This window comes from Schistocerca gregaria, chromosome 2, assembly GCF_023897955.1.
Source record: "Schistocerca gregaria isolate iqSchGreg1 chromosome 2, iqSchGreg1.2, whole genome shotgun sequence".
Lineage (NCBI taxonomy): Eukaryota > Metazoa > Arthropoda > Insecta > Orthoptera > Acrididae > Schistocerca > Schistocerca gregaria.
In genome coordinates, this window is record NC_064921.1 from 212,986,413 (window position 1) to 213,011,135 (window position 24,723).

A 24,723-nucleotide genomic window follows, 5' to 3' on the forward strand; every position below is an offset into this window, starting at 1 on the left:
TCTCGTTATTCTCATTTCAACTACTTCGCATCGCTTTTGTCTTTCCTCGGTTTACTCTAAATCCGTTCTCAGTACTCATTAGACTGTTCATCGCGTTCAACAAATCCTGTAATTCTTCTTCACTTTCACCGAAGATATCAATGCCATCAGCGAATCCTGTCATTGATATCTTTTCATCCTGAATTTTAATCTCGCTCTTGAATCTTTCTTTTATTTCTGTCACTGGTTATTCATTGTATGGACTGAACAATAGGGTCAACAGTTTGCAGCCCTGTCTTCCACTTTTCTTGATCTGAGCACTTCGTTCTTGCTCTTATGATGATGTTGATCCATCTTGGTTCTACACTCCTGGAAATGGAAAAAAGAACACATTGACACCGGTGTGTCAGACCCACCATACTTGCTCCGGACACTGCGAGAGGGCTGTACAAGCAATGATCACACGCACGGCACAGCGGACACACCAGGAACCGCGGTGTTGGCCGTCGAATGGCGCTAGCTGCACAGCATTTGTGCACAGCCGCCGTCAGTGCCAGCCACTTTGCCGTGGCATACGGAGTTCCATCGCAGTCTTTAACACTGGTAGCATGCCGCGACAGCGTGGACGTGAACCGTATGTGCAGTTGACGGACTTTGAGCGAGGGCGTATAGTGGGCATGTGGGAGGCCGGGTGGACGTACCGCCGAATTGCTCAACACGTGGGACGTAAGGTCTCCACAGTACATCGATGATGTCGCCAGTGGTCGGCGGAAGATGCACGTGCCCGTCGACCTGGGACCGGACAGCAGCGACGCACGGATGCACGCCAAGACCGTAGGATCCTACGCAGTGCCGTAGGGGACCGCACCGCCACTTCCCAGCAAATTAGGGACACTGTTGCTCCTGGGGTATCGGCGAGGACCATTCGCAACCGTCTCCATGAAGCTGGGCTACGGTCCCGCGCACCGTTAGGCCGTCTTCCGCTCACGCCCCAACATCGTGCAGCCCGCCTCCAGTGGTGTCGCGACAGGCGTGAATGGAGGGACGAATGGAGACGTGTCGTCTTCAGCGATGAGAGTCGCTTCTGCCTTGGTGCCAATGATGGTTGTATGCGTGTTTGGCGCCGTGCACGTGAGCGCCACAATCAGGACTGCATACGACCGAGGCTCACAGGGCCAACACCCGGCATCATGGTGTGGGGAGCGATCTCTTACACTGGCCGTACACCTCTGGTGATCGTCGACGGGACATTGAATAGTGCACGGTACATCCAAACCATCATCGAACCCATCGTTCTACCATTACTAGACCGGCAAGGGAACTTGCTGTTCCAACAGGACAATTCACGTCCGCATGTATCCCGTGCCACACAACGTGCTCTAGAAGGTGTAAGTCAACTACACTGGCCAGCAAGATCTCCGGATCTGTCCCCCATTGAGCATGTTTGGGACTGGATGAAGCGTCGTCTCACGCGGTCTGCACGTCCAGCACGAGCGCTGGTCCAACTGAGGCGCCAGGTGGAAATGGCATGGCAAGCCGTTCCACAGAACTACATTCAGCATCTCTACGATCGTCTCCATGGGACAATAGCAGCCTGCATTGCTGCGAAAGGTGGATATACACTGTGCTAGTGCCGACATTGTGCATGCTCTGTTGCCTATGTCTATGTGCCTGTGGTTCTGTCAGTGTGATCATGTGATGTATCTGACCCCAAGAATGTGTCAATAAAGTTTCCCCTTCCTGGGACAATGAATTCACGGTGTTCTTAATTCAGTTTCCAGGAGTGTATTACTAATTCTATGTTACCCGTCTTTTCTGTAACTTATTCGCAGAATTTCGAACATTTTTCACCAATGTACGATGATTATACCTCATTAAAGCTCCACCTAAGAATGTCATGGAGCAAGTCTAACACTTTCCACGACCTTAAAAGTCATATGACATTAATCTGTCTGTCAGGTGAAACAGATGCCAAATCAGCAGGTAAATTAGCTGCTGTTCTCTTGTCTGAAAATAAATACAGCCAGTTAAAATTAGGAAAACTGTGGTGTGCTCACCAATGTATAGTACTTGTGTACTATACATTGGATCGTCCTCTTGCAGCAGCAAGAAGCTATGCGTCATTGTGACATATTTAATGCTGCTCGTCTCTGTAGCTGGAACGAGGTACGGTAGAGTCGAGTGGGTTCTTCTCACTTCCAGCCACCCACCTTCCTACCTAAAGATGATATTGTACTTCAACTGCGAGGCGATGTAGGAGAACGGCGCACTGAACCAATCGAGTATTGTTAAATGCCTTCTTCGCTGCCACATGTGCTACATACCCTGGTGCTTAGCTGAGTGACACCTACTTCCACAGCCTTTGTAGATGGAGAATTTGGGCATAGATATTATGGACTACTTTGTCAGCTGTATACATTTATTGTACAGGGTAGAGGGCACTCATGGAGTCGGAGCACATGAGGAATTTAGCACTCTCAGGGCGTGTATTCAAGAACTCATGTAATTCGGTAATGTGTACGTTGAATTCCTTAGGTAACCGGATCTTATGGGATGATCCGGAAAAACCACAGAACAGCCAAGGGAGTCCCCACGCTTATATCTGTCTGTGAATACAGTTACTTAGTTCTGGCACTGACATAAAATTTCATGAAACATGTGCAGAAGTGTAGGTTCTCTTGGGTATTACTAAATCTAGAAATTCTCTTGGTTCGGTTGCGACTCTGGGTTTGGGTTCTTACCTTTTCCACTCCAGCTGCCTCCAGCTCATGCTGTACACAGACGATAATATCCTCGTCCTTCTTGGACGATCTACGAAAAGATGTACTGTAGCCTGGCGTGCAAAGGGATGGCACATTAATGAATTTGGAACAGCAAGGGTCTTATACGCCTGACACACGAACAGACTACACTGCTGGATTGTAAGGAGTGGCTCCGCAGGCTCAGCTCAGAGACTGGGTGAGGGGCTTCTCCTGCAAACAACTGTGAGCAGTCTCTTCCTTTCAGTCAGTGTTACTGAGGGAAGAAGATTTTGCTGATTGATACACTGTGCACCCATAGTGTAGCCGAAATCTCACCAAGAACATAAAACTAGTACAGATTTGCAGTTTCTGCCCCCCGAAGACCTATGGTTAAGGCACTTTCATGTATTCGGTAGTTTCAGGGTTCTTAGCTTCATTTCGTTTAGGTGCGGTATCCAAGACAGATTTGAATCAAATATGAGACCCAATAACCTCACCGAGTCTTTAAAATGTTGAATGGTGTTCCTAATTTGCAAGTTCGATAAATTAAAAATAAGAGAAAAGCCATTGAAACACACTGATTTATCTGCAGAAAATTTGAAACCTACCTCACTTCCAAACCTCTTAACTGTGAACTACAACTGACACGTTATTATGGCAGGTTTGGAGGATGTACAACAAACAGCAAAATCGTCCGTAATTGCGGATCATTGGACAGGATTCCTTACATTGTGAAAACAATTTTGTTTATGTCTATGGGTAAGACAGTAAACACTTAAAATACTCTCATGATAAATCTACAAGCAGCACCGTTGCAAATCCGTGCCTCAAAAAGCGTTTTAATAAGATAGAGGGGGCTAAATCTCCATAGACAGAGCTGCCTTATAAACAGTGTCGTACAGTTTATTGATATCAAAATACACTCCTGAAAATGGAAAAAAGAACACATTGACACCGGTGTGTCAGACCCACCATACTTGCTCCGGACACTGCGAGAGGGCTGTACAAGCAATGATCACACGCACGGCACAGCGGACACACCAGGAACCGCGGTGTTGGCCGTCGAATGGCGCTAGCTGCGCAGCATTTGTGCACCGCCGCCGTCAGTGTCAGCCAGTTTGCCGTGGCATACGGAGCTCCATCGCAGTCTTTAACACTGGAAGCATGCCGCGACAGCGTGGACGTGAACCGTATGTGCAGTTGACGGACTTTGAGCGAGGGCGTATAGTGGGCATGCGGGAGGCCGGGTAGACGGACCGCCGAATTGCTCAACACGTGGGGCGTGAGGTCTCCACAATACATCTATGTTGTCGCCAGTGGTCGGCGGAAGGTGCACGTGCCCGTCGACCTGGGACCGGACCGCAGCGACGCGCGGATGCACGCCAAGACCGTAGGATCCTACGCAATGCTGTAGGGGACCGCACCGCCACTACCCAGCAAATTAGGGACACTGTTGCTCCTGGGGTATCGGCGAGGACCATTCGCAACCGTCTCCATGAAGCTGGGCTACGTTCCCGTACACCGTTAGGCCGTCCTCCGCTCACGCCCCAACATCTTGCAGCCCGCCTCCAGTGGTGTCGCGACAGGCGTGAATGGAGGGACGAATGGATACGTGTCGTCTTCAACGATGAGAGTCGCTTCTGCCTTGGTGCCAATGATGGTCGTATGCGTGTTTGGCGCCGTGCAGGTGAGCGCCACAATCAGGACTGCATACGACCGAGGCACACAGGGCCAACAACCGGCATCATGGTGTGGGGAGCGATCTCCTACACTGGCCGTACACCTCTGGTGATCGTCGAGGGGACACTGAATAGTGCACGGTACATCCAAACCGTCATCGAACCCGTCGTTCTACCATTCCTAGACCGGCAAGGGAACTTGCTGTTCCAACAGGACAATGCACGTCCGCATGTATCCCGTGCCACCCAACGTGCTCTAGAAGGTGTAAGTCAACTACCCTGGCCAGCAAGATCTCCGGATCTGTTCCCCATTGAGCATATTTGGGACTGGATGAAACGTCGTCTCACGCGGTCTGCACGTCCAGCACGAACGCTGGTCCAACTGAGGCGCCAGGTGGAAATGGCATGGCAAGCTGTTCCACAGGACTACATCCAGCATCTCTACGATCGTCTCCATGGGACAATAGCAGCCTACATTGCTGCGAAAGGTGGATATACACTGTACTAGTGCCGACATTGTGCATGCTCTGTTACCTGTGTCTATGTGCCTGTGGTTCTGTCAGTGCGATCATGTGATGTATCTGACCCCAGGAATGTGTCAATAAAGTTTCCCCTTTCTGGGACAATGAATTCACGGTGTTCTTATTTCAATTTCCAGGAGTGTATTTTCCTATACACTGCTCTCTACGTAGGAAAGCCTTCTATATAGAAGCCTGTAAGCATCGGACTCTCGACACCTCCTGACATCTCTTGAACCAGCACGGAGCAGTATAAGTAGTTACCAGGTCTCCAATGTCCAGATCTGACGAAGGTTAACAATTCACTCCACGATCTTCCCTACACAACTCACTTAGACTACACCTAGTAGTGCACGTTCGGTCCTCTCCTAGTTTTGAGGAATGTTTTCAAAATTGACTCACTCCAAGAGTTGGGAAATTCTCGTCCGCCATAACGTATTCAAACATAGTAAGAGGATTTCCTTTGATTTCGTTTTCAAGTGTCGCAACATGTATTCTGGAGTGAGGAGATCCAGTATAACTAGCCGCACACAGTGCTAAATTCAACTCACATGTACAACGGGCCATTATATGACTTAGAACTTCTGTATTTTAAGTCAGTCTCGCTACTTTCCCAGGAGAATTCTTGATTCTGGCCGACAGTGGCAGTATCCATGACAGTAGCCATAGGAACGTGATCTGCCGTTGCTTGGCAGATGTCTCCAGGAGTTGTTTGGAGAAACATTTATTTCGGCACCGCTGTGAAAGGTGATCTACTGTATCTACCGAAAAATTTCTTGATAACTTCCCATACCTTTTTAGGCCAAGTGATACGTTTGACGGAACGCAGTAGTCCTTGCTATGACCTTTTCTTGCTGTCCTTGATAATGTGTCGAACAGTGGCCCGTCGCAGAGTCGCAAGACTTATTCGAATGGCTTAGCACTACTCATCATTTCACCAAGGTACAAGTTTTCCCCTAAGTCGCTTTCTCGGCTTACAAGACCAGCCATTTGACTTTACAGCGTCCCGTTTCTTCTGCTGATCATTCACCTTGGCGACTTCTTTCCGATGACAGCTCCGTCTGAGATGGATCCAGAGTAAGAGGTGGTCACTATTATGAAGGTAAGTAGTAACTTCTCACTAAGCAAAATTTGCGATTTCTGGAGAGCACAAAGGGAGGTCTGTGGCTGAGAATGACCTAGTGGTAGCATCCATCTGTGTTGGTTTGCCCACGATGGGGTAAACAGCTGCTGAAACATTATGGGGCTCTGTGAAATTCCACCTTGTGGTAGAGAGAGGGTGAGGCCCATAAAACAGTATGTTTATTGAAGTCTCCCACTTCAGGAAGATGGTCTTGAAGAACCTCTTAATGTAATTCTTTTTAGTAGTATGTAAAGAGAGCATACAATAATTGATTGACAAACACGAATTTCAGCTGCAACTGTTTTTAGGTGAGCACCTAGGGAAGTGGCAGAGAAATGAAGTGTGTTATTTACAAAGACAGTTACCCCTTCTTTTGGTATTTTCACAATCACGTTATCCTTGTGATGCCGCCTGAGTACGCCCCGTCAGCGAGTGTAAAATGCGTTTCTTGCACACCAAAATGAAGGGATCTTCCCTGTGCGAAGAGTAACAACTTCTCAACATGTGTCTGTACACACTTGCGTTCCACTGTGCTACGGGATTCATCTTCACAGTGTGCTTTATCTCTGACTTTCCTCTTGTCCTTCCTCCATGGTGGGGAGCTTGTAGCAGAGAGAGGTTCAGTTGAGATAGATACCGGCTCCCTGGGGTATTAGTATCTAACCGTTTCACCTTTTTATGCTTCGCACCCAGCTTGAATTTTGGGGACGGTGGTAAGGTTATTTTAAGAGAAACACTTCTCTGAATCTCTGTCTGCTGTGAAGGTGTATAGTTGTTCCTGACAGCAGACTGTGTTTCCACAATTGTTTCAGTTGTAGAGAAACTTGTTTGCTTAACCAATGGTGCACGTTATCTGCTACATTTACAGGTGTGAGCTGTGCTCTTTACAGCTTTCACAGACTGGCTGCCGACACTTGTTTCATACGGCCTACTTCAATGATTATGAGCACAGTTTCACGAAATTAGGCTGACGTGTGGCCTTAAACACACTCTTCACGTCAGAGAACGAGATGTGTGACATAACTTTTACCTCTTGGATTTTCTTCTCCTCTTCGATTATTTCACATTCTCTACTCCAAACCAGATTCTGTTGGGAGCAATTGACGCACATGAATATTTCAGTGTATTTAATACCAGGTTCGTCGTCAGCTGAACCACATCTACCGCACATAGCCAGACGTTCGCAAAACATAGTGTGACAAAAGTATTGACACTTAAATCAGTGCTTTGGATTAGATACGTAGGGTTTAACTTCAGCATGGATAAAGTTTGCTACAATTCAGTCAGGAAATTTCCATTAACTAAACTTAAGAAAAAAGGTGAATCCTTCTCTAGTTCATCCTTTACTCTTATCACGAAAGCTCTAACCCTTACGAAACCTTAGCTTTGTCATTCTTGTTGCAGTTATTTTGCATCGATATCCATTATATTGTGACAAATTACAAACTCCAACAGCAATTTAATGCTTTGTACAGTTCACAATTAACCGCAGTGTGCAGTTCACTGTTGATTGTGTACAGCCAAAGTGACTTGTAACTGAAGACCTTGTTTACTTGGCAAGATTTCATATTCTTGATCACGAGTGTACCGTTAAATGGCTTTCTGATATATTTAACTTTTCCTTCAATTACCTCCAAATCTTTATTTCTGTAGAAAGAAGACAAGTTTTCCTTTGGACCTTCCACGAGTTTAATTACAATGAATACATTATCTTTTTTACTATTAGGGCCAGGTACCCAAAGTATCTTTGGCGTTCTAGTGCTAATAGTGCCCATCAGACCACTTGAATCATTGGGAGTATTTGAATTGGATCCAGGGTTCAAGGAGATCCCACGAGCAGCTAGGGAAGCGAAAAGCCACTCAGACAGAGTTCCACTTGCATCGATAAGCCTTGTACAACTAGGTTGCGGCAGGTTCCCCAGAAGTTTCTCGCTAGCGATTCTTTCATCTTAACAACCATCTGCCCCACTGGTACAAAACACTCTTAGAGGTTCAGTATCTCTTCTTAGTATAAACGTTTGCACCACTCTCGCTAATCGAGCGGTTGAGCCATATCTTGCTTCCAGTGACACACACCGCTTCACCACTGTACCCCACTATGGACATTAAAGCATCCCAGTAACTTAAGGCTACAGACGGCAGGCAGCACTTACCACTCCTCGGCTCAGGAAACCCGAGTTTGCCTTCAGTATGCCATCAAAGAAGTCCAGTCTGTCTGACTTGACTGCTTTATCGAGAATACCACGGGTGCAGTAAGCTTCACGCCACTCCCATGCCCCCATCGACGTGTTAAATTGCAAATATGTAGAGAACTGAAGGCAACACCAAATTTCGTGGTCAATGCTTGATATTTTCGTTGTAATCATAAAAACTTACGTTGCTCCGTCAGTTTCCATGCAAATCGGATATCGCACTATTCTTTGATGGAATAAAACCGATAGTGATGTACAGCAGATAATACTTGATAGCAGCTAGGCAGGGCTACGCACTCACCAGAGGAGCTACGTGACCCAACAGCAGCAGCACAGCGGCAACCAGAGGGTCCGAAGGCGGCTCTTCGCAGTGGCAGGCGGTGTCGCTGGTGTTGTTCTCCGGTGTAACACTCACCAGAGGTGGCCACCTGCAAGTTAATAGTGACAGGAGCGGAGATGGAGAGATTTTGCTACCTGTGATACAAAAGAAACTACATAAAACATAGGTCTTAATTTAGGTAAAAAGGTTGTGAACGCGTACAAAATATTGCACAGAAGTGACCCATGGACTGTGGAGAAGCATGAAAGAAAAGAATCGAAGAGTCAAGTGTCGTTTTACAGAGGTATCCTGAAAATTAAGTGGACTCATAAGATACCCTAAAAATGGGCAACTGAGTGAGTCAGCAGTTATTGTAACATAACGCTACAAACATTTGTACTGAGACACTTAATTTCGACATATTTTATAATCCTTATCCTTTAATTTTGACAGCAATAAAATTTTGATGTGGTGTGGGATAATAGGAATATTGATATTACATTGTGATCAAGCTACCCTCAACTCATGTCAGGACAACATAATTATCTGTCACAATGATGAACTGACATAGTGCTATAACTTTGTTCAAATCTGAGCTGTTTTATATGTTTTTGTATCTATACACGTAAAAAATATGTCGCGAAGTTTACCAATTTCGTGAGATGTATTTTTAAAACTTTCTTAACATCCGAACATCTATTGATCCATTCTTCCTGAAGTATGAGCCATGCAACGGCATATATCGATGATTTAAGAGACGTTGTTACTTCGTCGCTTGGTGAGGGATTTCTCTGCTTCGTGGTATGCGACACGCAAAGAGGTGGCACGGAAAATTTAGTGTCGGGCGCAACTGTGCGATCTCTGTCTTGTTCGGTAGTCTGCCTGATGGTGATGTGGTCCCAGAGGCGGACGGGTTGATACACGTCGGGAAAATAGCACCCAGTATTTATACCTTCATGTGGAATGGGGTTGGCGTACCGTGAGGAAGTATGGTTCTGCATGTGATGCGGTGTAATGGACAGACAGTTAGCGCTACGTGACCCCTGAACTCTCGTCTCCACGTCACTGAGACAACACCCCTAATGCATCACTGTAATTTCGTCTTAGCGACCGAACTACTTTGAATTCGGTGAGCTTTCAGTTGTTATGCCTGAACTAATGGTTTTAATTCATTGTAGACACATTCTACTGTAATATCCATGCCTGTGATTTAGTGAAATAAATGTATTAGTGTTAGAAGCCATCAACGTGTTTCATAAGGGGCTTTTCATGTGGTGAGGCAAACCAGTACTTGGATTCTTCGCTATCAACATTTACCTTCAAACCCACGTGCCATGTCATGTCTCTGGTGTTACCTGAACTTCTGGTGTACACAAATATATATTATGATCTTCAGGCCCAGTACCGGCGAGTGTAGCAATATGTGGAAAACACTGGCGGGAAGAAGATGTATGATAACACTACATGACTTAAGACATGAGGGAATATGTTCTACGGTGCCGAGGAGGGCAGAGATTGGAATACATCCGACAAATGCTTGAGGATTGTGGGTGTTCGTGTCCGTTGCGCGGCGACGTGTGCCAGCGCCACCTGGAAGAGCAATGACGGTGCAGTTATGAGCTGGGTGGCAGGGGATGCAATACGTGTACCGCATCGCGCATGGGGAGTCAACTGCAGGTACGTCGAGGGGGTCCGCTGGGTTAAAAGTGTGAACAACACTGGATTGTATACTAACCTTTAGGGACATATTTGTCGACTGTACTGCCTCTGGACCACGACAGCAACAGGAAACATAACACATGAATACCGCTGTCCTCCTCAGACTTCCTCTCACCTCAAGGTGTTATTTGGTACGTTCGTATGATAAGAGTATCGCTACGGTCGCAGGTTCGAATCCTGCCTCTTGCATGGAAGTGTGTAATGTCCTTAGGTTAGTTAGGTTTAAGTAGTTCTCAGTTCTAGGGGACCGATAGTCATAGATGATAAGTTCCATAGTGCTCAGAGCCATTTTCTTTTTCACTTGGTCCTGTTAGCTGTTTTTGATAAAAAGTTCTACTGATTTTAATTTGATCACTTCTTACTTGTTATTTCCAGCTAGTATTTATTACAGTTTTATTATACTTTCTTGTAGGGTCACACTGTATTTTCTTCTATATGTTTTAAGATCTGCGCTATATTGAATATTGTTTTTACGTGTTATCTCTTCTGTAGGATTAGGTTCATTCTTTTTCTTTGAGAGGAAAGGTTTCAATGAGTTTAAACAAGCTTCCTGGGTATATTTGAAATGTGTGACGAAGAGGCGTCGTATTTTCTAAAACATTTTGAGAGAATTATTAACGCTTACCATCAACATGTATATGCTGTTTTATCTAACCGAATCTGCTGTTTCGTAAGAACATCTAGAGCTATTACAATGGCCTTTGCTCAAGTTTTGTATCTTGTTAGTAAATTTGTATGTCATTGTCAAATTAATGAACTTCATCGTAGTACCTCCACTCCACTGTAATCCCGCTGTCCTAGCACCCCAATAATAATCAACTACTTGAAAACGGCTATGGACCTGAAATTGTAATAGTTTTCCAAATGAAAATAGAAAAGTGTTGTCTTTTTAACCGACCGTGTATCCCAGAGTTAGGAATATTCTATGGAGATGGGTAGTAACTGAGATCAACGCAGGCGTAACTCGCTGGACAGAAGAGCAGATGGGTTGTTCCACAGAGTTTCGCAAAGTCATTTTTTTAGATCGGAGCACAGGACGAAGAAAGAGGAAACAAATGTGCCTCCATACTGTCGACTCTTCCCGAAACTTTTCTATCGCAGGGAACAGGTCACATACGGAGTGATGAAGGTAAACAGACGAATGGACCTAAATGAACACTACGCTCCTTTATTTTCTCTCAGTTAGCGACAATGACAGACACTTCAAACGCCAAATGCCGTCCTACGTAAATATTACTCATCCGACAATATCATCAGTCAAGCGGTCAAAGGCGCTGCAGTCACGGACTGTGCGGCTGGTTCCGGCGGAGTTTCGAGTCCTCCCTCGGGCATGGGTGTGTGTGATTCTACTTAGGATAATTGAAATTAAGTAGTGTGTAAGCTTAGGGACTGATGACCTTAGCAGTTAAGTCCCATAAGATTTCACACAATTTATTTTTTTCTTTCGACGATATCTTCATCACCTACGAACAAGCTGGTAACGTGGTTCAGCAGGTTAGGCAACCTTCCCACATCCGTGGCCAGGGCTCCTGCGCACACCCTAAAATCTGCACCATGTGGCGTGAAGCTGCGCGGCTGAATTGTTGGTGCAGTGGTGCCTCTATCTCGTAGCTAGGAAGTGTGTCACCAGCTGTAGGTGCTGCGCAGCGCTGGAACTGCGGTGCGATTTGCTGCACTGAGGCGACTGTCAGCTGTTTCGGTGCAGCTACTCGTTGTTGCCCCTTGAGTTGACCTTTGAACGACAATGCTTATCGAATCGAGGTATTCAGGGTGCACTCTCGTTACTGGCAATAATATCTCCCCTCTAGCCGTCATCAAATGCGCTGGAATCTACTTCCTCTAAATGTAAACTCTGCAGCCAACGTAATGTGTGCGACAGAGAGTACTTTTTGTGCTAATGTTACGTCCGCCTTTTCCTTTTTCAGTCACCAGGGTGGTGCGTGAAGGACGGATGTTGGTAAGCCTCCAGTTGTGCATCTCTCTACTGGTATTTTCGCAAGATATATGTAGGAAGAACCAATATGGTAGTGCTGTGAAAGATCCACCATAGTTCAATAACAGTAGAAGAAAGATTCTACAGAAGAATAACTACCAGCAAGGTTCAAACAAAGTCCAACACTTGCTTGCGAAAACGGAAAGAAGTAAAGGAAAGCATAAGAAAAACAACGCGAGAATCGTGCTATTATTTCCAGGGCAAACGCTTACTGCTGAATCGTTAAGAATAAGAAAACAAAACAGTTCTGTCCTTCGTAGAATCGTTTAATGATATAAAGTCGCCTTTCCAAACCCTGTTTGACCATCTAGACTCCGAAACGGAAGAAACTAAAGCAAAGGCCGGCATACTAAAATGTGTGCTTCGAAAGTACTTGTTCGATGAAAAGCAGAACGTAATTAATTCGTTCGACTGTCCTACGAATCCGGAAATTAAGGTAAGGAGATACGTGAATTTAGATTTGAAAAACACCTCGAATCGCTCTATAGACGAAAGACCACAGAACCTGTGATTTAGTCTGACCCACGCCTGGTCACTCTGGGTTTCTGTTTCTCTGGCTGGCGCACACGTTTCGATGATATTCTATTCAGAAATCGCGTCTCCTCATTCGCCTTCGAACCTCCACCGCTCGATTATGAAAAACAATAAAATCAATAAGAATGTTCTTATAACTTTGTTCCAGTGGTTAACCTTCACATGCTGCTATTAGCTCCAGTGTTGTCGCTGCATATCCAGAATGTCATGGTAACTGTTGCACATATAGCCTGACCTCGCGGTCCGTAACAGCTTACTTAAATATTCAACCTCAATTTACTTGGTCCACGTGCCAAGCATATCATAAGTAAATTAGCATCTTAATTCACTGACCTGGTCATGGTCGATGCTGCTGTTTGTACTACATCATGCCCAGGCTACTGAATCGCGAGAGCTTAATTAATCGCAAGAGCGAGGTAGTAAATTAGTCTGTTATACGGAAGGATGTCGATTAACCGTCACTTTTGGGAGCAGCGTTTGGTCGGAACGCTAAAAAGGTCGGATAGTCACAGGAGAACGAAAGAAGTCATTTACAGAGCTCAAAACGATGTAATAAATCAAAATCAATGAAAAAACACATTTCTAATGAATGAAAAGGATAACAGTAGATTTTAGTACTTAAAATCTATTCACAAAATTGCGGAATGTATTTTTGTTTCAGTTTTTTAAACGTTGACCTTAAGGTTGCATCACGCAACTTCTTTGCTCACTACATCCCTATAGCTGCTGTACTGGTTGACTACTGTTCCATATATTCGAGGACTGTTTCGAGTGCGCCCGTGGTCCAGAATGGCTGATATATTCGTTTTCTTCCTTATATTCGTTATCTGAATCCTGTTCTTCAGCACTGAATTGTTGCTAAATTGGATCGATAATCTGATCATCTTCAAGTTCTTCATTGGTAGCAGCTGCAACGCCACCTTCTGCTAGGTATTCCTCTACAGCAGCAAACTGCATATCTTTCTGAAGAGTCTGCAAATCAGTGATAAATCTGTAGTGCCTGAGACATTAGTTTCTGGAAGTTCTTGTTATTGGTTTACTGTTGGACAAACGTTCTTCCGTGATTTTTGTAGAATGATTTTCTTAAGTTCTTACCAAACTGGAGCAACTATGTAGATCACATATTCTGTGCAGAAACTTTTCATTGGTTCAAAATGATCACATTCCGCTGAATTTTTCTCTGATAAAGCGCCTTCTTCAACCCACAGGTTTTAGTGCAAATGGAATGCTTATTAGTTTTTGATAGAGCCTGAAATTGGGGTTTCCTTTCGTCTTTTCTTACAATAACAGATCCACACAGCGTCATCCAAGAGCTCATGTATCTGTTTGTTCATTGGGTTTGTAGTTTAAGCATTTTCACTATCTACAGTTAACGAAAAACGTTTCCGGATCTTTTCCCAGTCTTTAAAGGTTGTCACTCCAACACCATTCCAGAGGCTAATTCAGTTACTGACTCACCTTTGCCAATCCTTTTTCAGAATACCTAGTTTCTGGGTGGTTTTGCATACAACACATTATACAATGTAGATCCAAAGACACTGGCATAGGCATGCTTTTTCAAATAGAGAGATACATAAAGTAAGAATACGGCGCTGCCGTCGGCAACGCCTGTGTAAGACATCAACTGTCTCGCGCAGTTGTTAGATCGGTTACTGCTACTATAATACTCTGTTATGACGATTTAAATTTGTTTGAACGTGGTTTTAAAAGTCGGTGCACGAGCGATGGGAAACAGCATCTCCGAGGCAACGATAAAGTGGGGATTTTCCCATACGACCACTGTACGAGTGTACCGTCAATATCAGGAATTCGGTAAAACATCAAATCACCGTCATCGCGTACCGTCAATATCAGGAATTCGGTAAAACATAAAATCACCGACATCGCTGCGGCCGGAAAAAGATTCTGCAAGAACGGGACCAACGACAACTGAAGGAAATCGTTCAACGGGACAAAAGTGCAACACTTCCGCAAACTGCCCCGATTTCAGTGCTGGGCCATCAACAAGCGGCAGCGTGGGAACCATTCAACGAAATGTCTTCGATATTGGCTTTCGGAGCCGAAGGCCCACTCGTGTACCGTTGGTGACTGCACGACACAAAGCTTTATACCTCGCCTGGGCCCATCAACACCGACATTGGACTGTTGATGGTTGGAAACATATTGCCTCGTCTGACGAATCTTGTTCCAAATTGTATCGAGCTGATGAAAATGTACGGGTATGGATACCATCTCATCAATCCATGGACCCTCCATGTCAGCAGGGGACTGTTAAAGCTGGTGGAGGCTCAGTAATGGTGAGGGACGTGTGCAGCTGGAGTGATATGGGACTCCTGATAGTCTAGATACGACACTGACAATTGACACGTACGTAAGGATCCTGTCTCATCACCTGCATCCATTCATGTCTACTGTGCATTCCGACGGACTGGGGCGGTTGCAGCAGGACAATGTGCCCCCCCTCCACGTGTCCATAATTGCTACAGAGTGATTTCAGAAACATTCTTCTGAGTTTAAACACTTCCGCTGTCCACCAAACTCCACAGACGTGAACATTATTGAGCATATCTTGTATGCCTTGCAACGTGCTGTTCAGAAGGGATCTCCCCCCCCCCCCCTGTACTCTTACTGATTCATGACCAGGCCTGCAGGATTCTTTGTGTCAGTTACTTCCAGCACTATTTCAGACATTAGACGAGTCCATGCCACTTCGTTTTGGAGCACTTCTGCGTGCTCGAGGGGACACTTTACGATATTAGACAGGTGTACCAGTTTCTTTGGCTCTTCAGTGTGTATGTCAGATGCATTGGAAAAAATAACACGAGGTGACCGTAGGCTCTATTGATTATCGTTAGGCTACTGGCTTCTATACTGCTAAGACACATAACATACAGAAGAATGGAATGAAATATTAAAGAGGTATTGAATGAAGATCACTTCCTGTTCAGAAAATACGTAAGTACAGCTCAACCAAGGTCGATCTAGCAACTGCTTTTTGAAATAAATGAAGGTCCATTTCTTCATACTTTTACTTTTAGAGATCGCCGTTAAAAGTTGCATGGAGCTAAGATTTAGAAGACACAAGGCGCCAAACGTAACGCACAATATATATAAAAATGATTTGAGATGAACAACTGTCTCAATTCAACAAACGATACTTACGAAGACGCTTCTCCCGGAGTCCCGGAGACCTCGACGGACGATGTCAGCTTCATCGAAACGCACGTAGGATGTGTAAGAAATAAACTACCACTGTCTGATTACTTGAATACTCGCGAATAAATGAAAACAGTAGAAGAAAACTTGAAATAAGAAATAAAAGAGCAACACGAGTGGATGTTGGTTGTAAAGTTTCATGAAATGAAAATCAAATCAGCGATCTGTCACAAATCGAACTGAACTTTTATTGCAGTTCTAGATTTCAGCTTTTGATTAGCTCGTTCTGCTTGTGACAACACACGTTACTATAAGACTTTAAGACGTACGTGACTAGATTCTGATCGTCAGATAATGACGATGTAGTCTTAAAATCGCCACAGGCCTGACGAATCTATATTCAGCGATCTAGATCTGCAACAAGAACAAGAACGACAGATCGCTGAATTCATTTTCGTTTTTCTAAGTCCACAACAGACGATGGACTCAAACTCGGTTGTAGAGTTAGCAGGTGGTATAGCTTACCTGGGTATAGCTTACCTGGCTACAATTAATGCAGGCAAAAAACGAGTGGATGAATCAAACAGAAAATATGCTGCAAACAGGATTCTGATTAAAGTAAGCAAAGGAAAAAATGGAATGCGATAAACAACAAGTGAATTACATTTTCTATCTACGGAAAAGACATCATACACTATTAAAGAGGCATCATAAGCCTGCTGATAAAATACATTTTTAGGGTATATGAACCAAGTTACCTTGTAACAGATCCAACGCACGGATTAAATGTACCACCAGTATTGTTTTACTTACATATCTAGGAACCACCGAAAGATATAGCAGAAAAATCGAGATGTCAAGTAAAATTTCAGCATGAGCGGATAGTGACTGACCAGGAAAGTACTTGGGCTCGAACAAACACAAATACACCAAAATCGTGTGGGAAATAATGTAAAGGTCTATTATTGCACTAGTCATACTCCCGCATCTGCAAAATGCAGTCGTCCGTTTGAGGCCTCTGCGTATGCCATGCCGCATTACACACTGACCTGCCAGTACGCCAGTCGGGACCAGTAGGGACGGTACAGTGTGCCTCTGAAGTTGCGTTTTGTGCATTATTTGTATATTGAAGAGTCAGATGGCTCGGCGCTTGGTAATCAATCGTGCTAATGTACTGCGATTGGTTGAGATGAAGTTACGAAGAACCATTCTTCGTGAAGCTGGTATTGGTGTAGAAGACGAATCATTCGCATGTTTTCTGGTATCTCTTATAGTGCAAAAAAATGAGCATAAGTTAGAAACAGATACTGTTGTAACACTAACACATAATGATGATGATAGGGATGATAATGACGAACAACTCATTGCAAACGGTAGTGCTACGGCAAGTGCGGGAAGAGGCGATGGAAGCAGTGACAGTGAATACCAACCGTCTCCCAAGAAGAAGGTTAAAGTTGCAAGTATCATCACGGCGTTTGAAGACAACACACTGGAGGACATGTACGATGATTATTACGTAAGAGGTTTCGACACATACGACAAGCTTCTGAAAAGATACCCTAAACTGAAGTCTAAAATCAATATTAAAAACATACTGGATTACGTGGCAAAGAACAGAGAAGGGAATACAGTTTTCAAAGGAAATCGTACACTGCTGTTCAAGTCCATTAAGGAGCGTGTAATGGCGAAATTCGATGAAGCGCGAGAATGCTGTTCCGCCGTTCATTATTGGCATTTACAACATTGGGCATTGGGCGTCGCCAGAAATCTCGGGTGTACAAACTTTACAGCTTCACTAGGATTTATTACTAATTTGAAAAATGAGTTTAGCATAACATCACGCCGTATCACTATGCTCCAAGCACGAAAAGATAAGGATGACAAAGAAGAGCTGATTGAAAGAGCTCAAACGTTTGTTTCTGACGCCAATGAGAATATCACGAGAGAAAACATAGATGTTAGGTCTGTATGGAACTGTGATCAGAGTCAGTTCAACTATGAACTTTCTTGTGACAGAACACTATCCATGAAATGGGAGAGAAACACTGTCGCGACGTTGCAATCAGTTAACTGTGCAACACATAGTTACACGATCGATGTTGCTATATCAATGGACGGACGATTGGCAGACAAACTCTATATTTTCTTCCAAGAATCGAGTGGAAAGTTTGGACCCCGCATGTGAAGGGAAATAGAAATGCGGTGCCCTCCAAATGTCGTCGTCGATGCAAGTGTGAGTGGGAAGATGACGAAATAACATCTGAAGACGTTTTTTCTGTCACTTTTGAATCCACATTTGTCGAGAAAGTCATTAGTACTTTGCGACTCCTGGTCTGGACATAAAGATGAACGAGTACTACTGGAAGAATCTGGCGGAAAACATGTAGATTTAAAAATTATTCCGCCTAAAACTACAAAATATGCACAACCTCAGGATGTGTATTTCTTCAGGCAATACAAAATATATGCCAAGAGAATAACAGACTTCATAAAACTACGTTCCAGGAACATGCAGCCGAAATTGCACGCCAGATTCGTTATCATGAATATGTATTCTGTCATTTACAATCAGTTATCTGCAGGAGTATACAGACCAATGCTTCGTTACGCGTGGCAGAACGCTGGCTACGATATTGGTGAACCAGTGAACAACTTCAAAACTGTCATTGACGTGGCGTTCAACACTGATATTATAGAATGTGATAATACGCCGTTCGATCAACTTGCATTTCTTCACTGTGCGTTTTGCAGTCGTTCGTATTGCTCGGAGCATTTTATTGACATTCCGCATTTACATTCATACAGGGTGTTTCAAAAATTACCGGTATATTTGAAACGGCAATAAAAACTAAACGAGCAGCGATAGAAATACACCGTTTGTTGCAATATGCTTGGGACAACAGTACATTTTCAGGAGGACAAACTTTCGAAATTACAGTAGTTACAATTTTCAACAACAGATGGCGCTGCAAGTGATGTGAAAGATATAGAAGACAACGCAGTCTGTAGGTGCGCCATTCTGTACGTCGTCTTTCTGCTGTAAGCGCGTGCTGTTCACAACGTGCAAGTGTGCTGTGGACAACATGGTTTATTCCTTAGAACAGAGGATTTTTATGGTGTTGGAATTCCACCGCCTAGAACACAGTGTTGTTGCAACAAGACGAAGTTTTCAACGGAGGTTTAATGTAACCAAAGGACCGAAAAGCGATACAATAAAGGATCTGTTTGAAAAATTTCAACGGACCTGGAACGTGACGGATGAACGTGCTGGAAAGGTAGGGCGACCGTGTACGGCTACCACAGAGGGCAACGCGCAGCTAGTGCAGCAGGTGATCCAACAGCGGCCTCGGGTTTCCGTTCGCCGTGTTGCAGCTGCGGTCTAAATGACACCAACGTCCACGTATCGTTTCATGCGCCAGAGTTTACACCTCTATCCATACAAACTTCAAACGCGGCAACCCCTCAGCGCCGCTACCATTGCTGCACGAGAGACTTTCGCTAACGATATAGTGCACAGGATTGATGACGGCGATATGCATGTAGGCAGCATTTGGTTTACTGACGAAGCTTATTTTTACCTGGACGGCTTCGTCAATCAACAGAACTGGCGCATATGGGGAACCGAAAAGCCCCATGTTGCAGTCCCATCGTCCTTGCATCCTCAAAAAGTACTGGTCTGGGCCGCCATTTCTTCCAAAGGAATCATTGGCCCATTTTTCAGATCCGAAACGAATACTGCATCACGCTATCTGGACATTCTTCGTGAATTTGTGGCGGTACAAACTGCCGTTGACGACACTGCGAACACCCCGTGGTTTATGCAAGATGGTGCCCGGCCACATCGCACGCCCGACGCCTTTAATTTCCTGAGTGAATATTTCGATGATCGTGTGATTGCTTTGGGCTATCCGAAACATACAGGAGGCGGCGTGGATTGGCCTCCCTATTCGCCAGACATGAACCCCTGTGACTTCTTTCTGTGGGGACAATTGAAAGACCAGGTGTACCGCCAGAATCCAGAAACAATTGAACAGCTGAAGCAGTACATCTCATCTGCATGTGAAGCCATTCCGCCAGACACGTTGTCAAAGGTTTCGGGTAATTTCATTCAGAGACTACGCCATATTATTGCTACGCATCGTGGATATGTGGAAAATATCGTACTATAGAGTTTCCCAGACCGCAGCGCCATCTGTTGTTGACAATTTTAACTACTGTAATTTCGAAAGTTTGTCTGCCTGAAAATGTACTGTTGTCCCAAGCATATTGCAACAAACGGTGTATTTCCATCGCTGCTCGTTTAGTTTGTATTGCCGTTTCAAATATACCGGTCATTTTTGAAACACCCTGTAGTTAGATTGCTGTATTGCGTATGGCGTCTACAATTACATCTACAGTGATATCTACAGCATGACTGCAGAGTTTTGCAGAAAAACAACACCCACCAGCACATTCAGAGGTACATAATGGTCCTGTAACCAAACGTTCATACAGATCTGTTTGTTCGAGCCCAAGTACTTTCCTGCTGAGAAGTGTACAGGTGTCACAACTGGCCTACGTTCAAGTGATGGAGGCCAGAAAGTGTTCATTCAAATGGAAATTCTACTTCGTACGAATTTAATAAATCAAAGGGGAAAGCAATTAAGGTGATCAGAAATGGAGTAATGCCTGTGTACATATCTAAACTATATATTCCTAAGTATAACAAGTGAATTTAGTTTGTTAACTTGGAAGAAACATCATTCTAATGCTACTGAAGCTGGATAAACGTTACGAGAAGACAAACACATTTGTAGCTTTTTTTTCAAACACGGACATTGCAGATGACAAATAACATTGGAGAGTTTGTACACGGCAATACAGAATGGTTCTAAAAATTTACTGTGGAATTTAGCACTGTAAGAGAAAGATATGCACTGAGGAACTGAAATGCATTGACCTCTTGCTTAATAGTGTGCTGGTTCTCCTTTGGAACGCAGTTGAGAAGTGCTCATGTGTGGCATGGATTTGATAAGTCCTTGGTAGGTTTGTGGAGGTATGTGGTACCATACATTTGCACACATATCAAGCATTTCACGTAAATTGCGGCCCGACGATACGTTGCTGATACCCAATAGTCTCCCATGTATTCACCATCGGATAATGTTAACGTGAATTAGGTGACCAAAACGTTATTGTGAGTTCACTGTCATGCTTCTCAAACCATATTAGCACGATTCTACTCTTCTCGCACTGATTGATATCGTGCTGGAAGATGTCACCGCCTTCGTGGCGGACATCAAGCATGAAGGGTTGCACGCGCAGCGCAATAATATTCACGTAGTCCAAGCAACTGGTTGCTGTATCTCGGTGTAGATCTTCGGCTAGAGCTGGAAGTTTTCAGAGTCGCTGCATCAAATCAATCCATCATTTAAACTCCGAATAAAAATCATCAACAATGGCGACTGAAGACTGCTGGATTAAGAAGTCACCCTTGTCCTGCCAAGCGTCGTGTTGAGGAGAATGGAGGAGCAGAAAAGAGGTTTGGGGCATCCGTTTACCATACGATTTGGAACTGCCTTTAAAGAGTCGAAGAATAAACAACTATCAACGTCATGGGGACAAAGAGGGTAACGAAAAGTCCCTGCATTAAATATACGTAATGTGTGTCCACAGGACGTGCGGTGTATAATTGAGAACTTTCCGGATTAGTGCCCCACGAAAATCTAATAATCATGGTTGACTGCAGCGCCGTAGTAGGGGAAGGAAGTGAAGAGAGAGCTACGGGAAAGTATGTGTTCGGTAGCTGAAATCAGAAAGGAGAAAGACAGCTGCGCGCGATTAGCCGAGCGGTCTCGGGCGCTGCAGTCATGGACTGTGCGGCTGTTCACGGCGTAGGTTCGAGTCCTCCCTCGGGCATGGGTGTGTGTGTTTGTCCTTAGGATAATGTAGGTTAAGTAGTGTGTAAGCTTGGGGACTGATGACCTTAGCAGTTAAGTCCTTTAAGATTTCACATACATTTGAACCTTTTTTTGGAGGAAGACAAATTTTTTGCTATAAATTTTAGGTAATAGTAGCGAATACCCCGTTCAAAAATCACAAGAGAAGAGAAATACTTCGTCAGACTGAGATTCCAGAAACAGATAGTGGATTTGAAGGCGTACCGGTGAGCACGTATAGATTCAGATCACAATTTAGTAATGATTAAGAGTAAATAGAAGTTTAAGAGAATAGTCCAGAAGAATCAATGTGTGAAGAAGAATGGTACTGAAGTATTCAGGAATGATGAAGCGCGTTAGGAGGTCTCCAGATCTGTTGAGATACTGCGATAATGAATAACACAGTAGGAATTTCTTTTGAGGAGGTATGGACGAATCTAAATAGGGAAATCACAGAAGTTGGACAGGCAAATAGAGTAAGAAAAAAGATAAAAACGAAGAACCCTGCGGGACATATGAGACACATTCACTCTTCGACGAAAGAAGGAATTTGAAAAATATTCAGTTTCAGAAAGGCATACAGCATTATAAGTCATTTAGGAATAAAATAAATAGGAAGTGAAGGGAAGCCAAGGCGAAATACCTCTAGAAAAAATACGAAGACATCGACAACAAATGTTTGTCACAAGGATTTATTCAGCGTCTACAATGGGCTATCAAAAAGTATCAGTTTGGAGGCGTTGCAGCAACGGATGTGCAACGTATCGCGACTCAGATATGTGTATATAAGTATCGACATGTAGGCAATAGATTGGTGTGGCTTTCGTGTCATCTGACGCGGGTACAGTAAATACGGAAACGTGAGCCACAGGCGATGTTATTAAAAATGCGTGAAAACAATACCAACGTGGTGTTATCCTTTCCCTGGCTGCAAAAGCACAAACAGTGGTAGACATCCACCGGAGAATTATGAATGTGTGTAGCAGCATGTTCGTCGAAAACTACTGTAGCAGAATGGTGCGTAAGTTCAATGTTGATCGCAATTCGACACAAGACGGATGTCTTTCTGGGAGGACAGCAGATGCTACGAAGCTACGTCAACTGAAGTGGGAGCAACGTGAGCACCTGCCGTATACCATTGATCTCTCCCCATGTGATTATCACGCCTTCGCTCCCTTGAAAATGATCTTCAAGTGTCCACGATTCCTGCCGGATGGTGACGGACACCAATCAGTTACAGACTTACTCACACATTGGGACAGTGTTTTATAAAAGTGGTTCCTTCAACCTGGTGATGGGATGATTACCTCAGAGGTCATGGAGATTTTTCCTGAGTATCATTTCGATTCTGGACTGTACGATCTGCCAACCAACATTTTGCTCACCCCTTATAGAAAAGTCAAAACAACTTTCGCTGAAATTCAAAGCAAGGTGCCAGCATTAAGAGTGCAAGAGAAAATCCACTGTTAGACACAGAGGGGAGAGTGTGTCGGTGGAAAAAATTACGCTAAAAACGTCTATTTGTGTGACATAACAGAATTGTAATAGATACATTACAAAACGGCACAGATTAAAAGAGCTCTCAAGGACTTGCGATCGAATAATGCAGATGAAATTGATTACAATGCTTAGCCTTTCTAGAATCATTGAGGGAAATGATAATCAAATGAGTATTCAACTTGGTTTCTCGTATTAATAAGTCCGGAGAAGTTTGGAAAAAAAATATCACCCACACAATCTCGAAGATAAGCAAGGTCAGATAATAATGTGACAACTCCCCCCCCCCCCAAATCAGCTCACGCATCTAATACTAATGTAGAGGAGGGTGAAAAAATTGACATGGCATTAGATGACGATAAATTTGGATTTAGGAAAGGTAAAGGCAGCAAAGAAACGGTTACTTATTAGGACTCGATAATGGAAGCATAGGAGTCATCGACATAGAAAAAGCATTCGAAAATCGAAAATAATGTTCAATCTATACATCGGAGAAGCAGTGATCGAAGTTCAGTTGATTGGTTGATTTGCGGGAGGTCACCGGTCCCACCAGATCAGGGAAGGACGGGGAAGGAAGTCGGTCGTGCCCCTTCCAAGGAACCAACCCGGCATTTGCCTGAAGCGATTCAGGGAAATCACAGAAAACCTAAATCTGGACGACCGGACGCTGGTTTCAATCGTCGTCCTTCCGAATGTGAGCCAGGTGCCACAACCACTGGGCCACCTCGTTCGGTAGTAAGTGCACTAGTGGCATTAAAATTCCGGGGAATGTATGTCAATGAAAAAATTTGCTGATTGGAAGTCAGGATGAACTTCTGGACCTGCTTATCGAAGCGAACTGTCCAATGAGCACACATTACGATTGGTAGTATACGAAGAAAGATGAAAATACCGAGAAGTAGGAGAAATGAAATCAGTAATTAACAACAAATTAGCGACCACGAAGGAGGCGAAGTGATGAAAATCTCCTGAAACTGTACTTGGAGCAGAGCATTGTACGGCATTCAGACGTGGACTACGGGTAAACTGGAACAGAGGAGAATCAATCATTTGAGATATGTTGCTGCAGACGAATGTTGGAAATTAGGTGGACTGATAATGCAAGGACTGAGCAGGTTCTGTGCAGAACCGGAGAGGAGAAGAATATGTGGAAAATACTCACAACTAGAGGGGCGAGATAACAGGGCATCTGTGTTAGGACATTGGGATTATATCCAGCAAGTAACTGAAGACTTAAATTGCAAGTGGTCCTCTGAACGAAGTAATTGGCGCAGGAGAGGAATTCGTGCGGGCCGCATCAAACTAGTCAGAAGACTGATAACTCAAAAAATTCTTCCGTTCTTCAAGATATACGC

The 24,723-nt window shown here is 44.2% G+C and overlaps 1 protein-coding gene across 1 annotated transcript in view; it reads right to left on the reverse strand.

Annotated features, from left to right (window-relative positions):
- Positions 1 to 24,723, reverse strand: part of LOC126335705 (uncharacterized) — a 43,330-nt gene that overhangs the window by 12,966 nt on the left and 5,641 nt on the right. Inside the window, exon 3 of the mRNA XM_049999162.1 lies at positions 8,534 to 8,660. Within this exon, the coding sequence (XP_049855119.1) occupies positions 8,534 to 8,660 (127 nt within the window). The remainder of the gene's footprint in view (positions 1 to 8,533; positions 8,661 to 24,723) is intronic.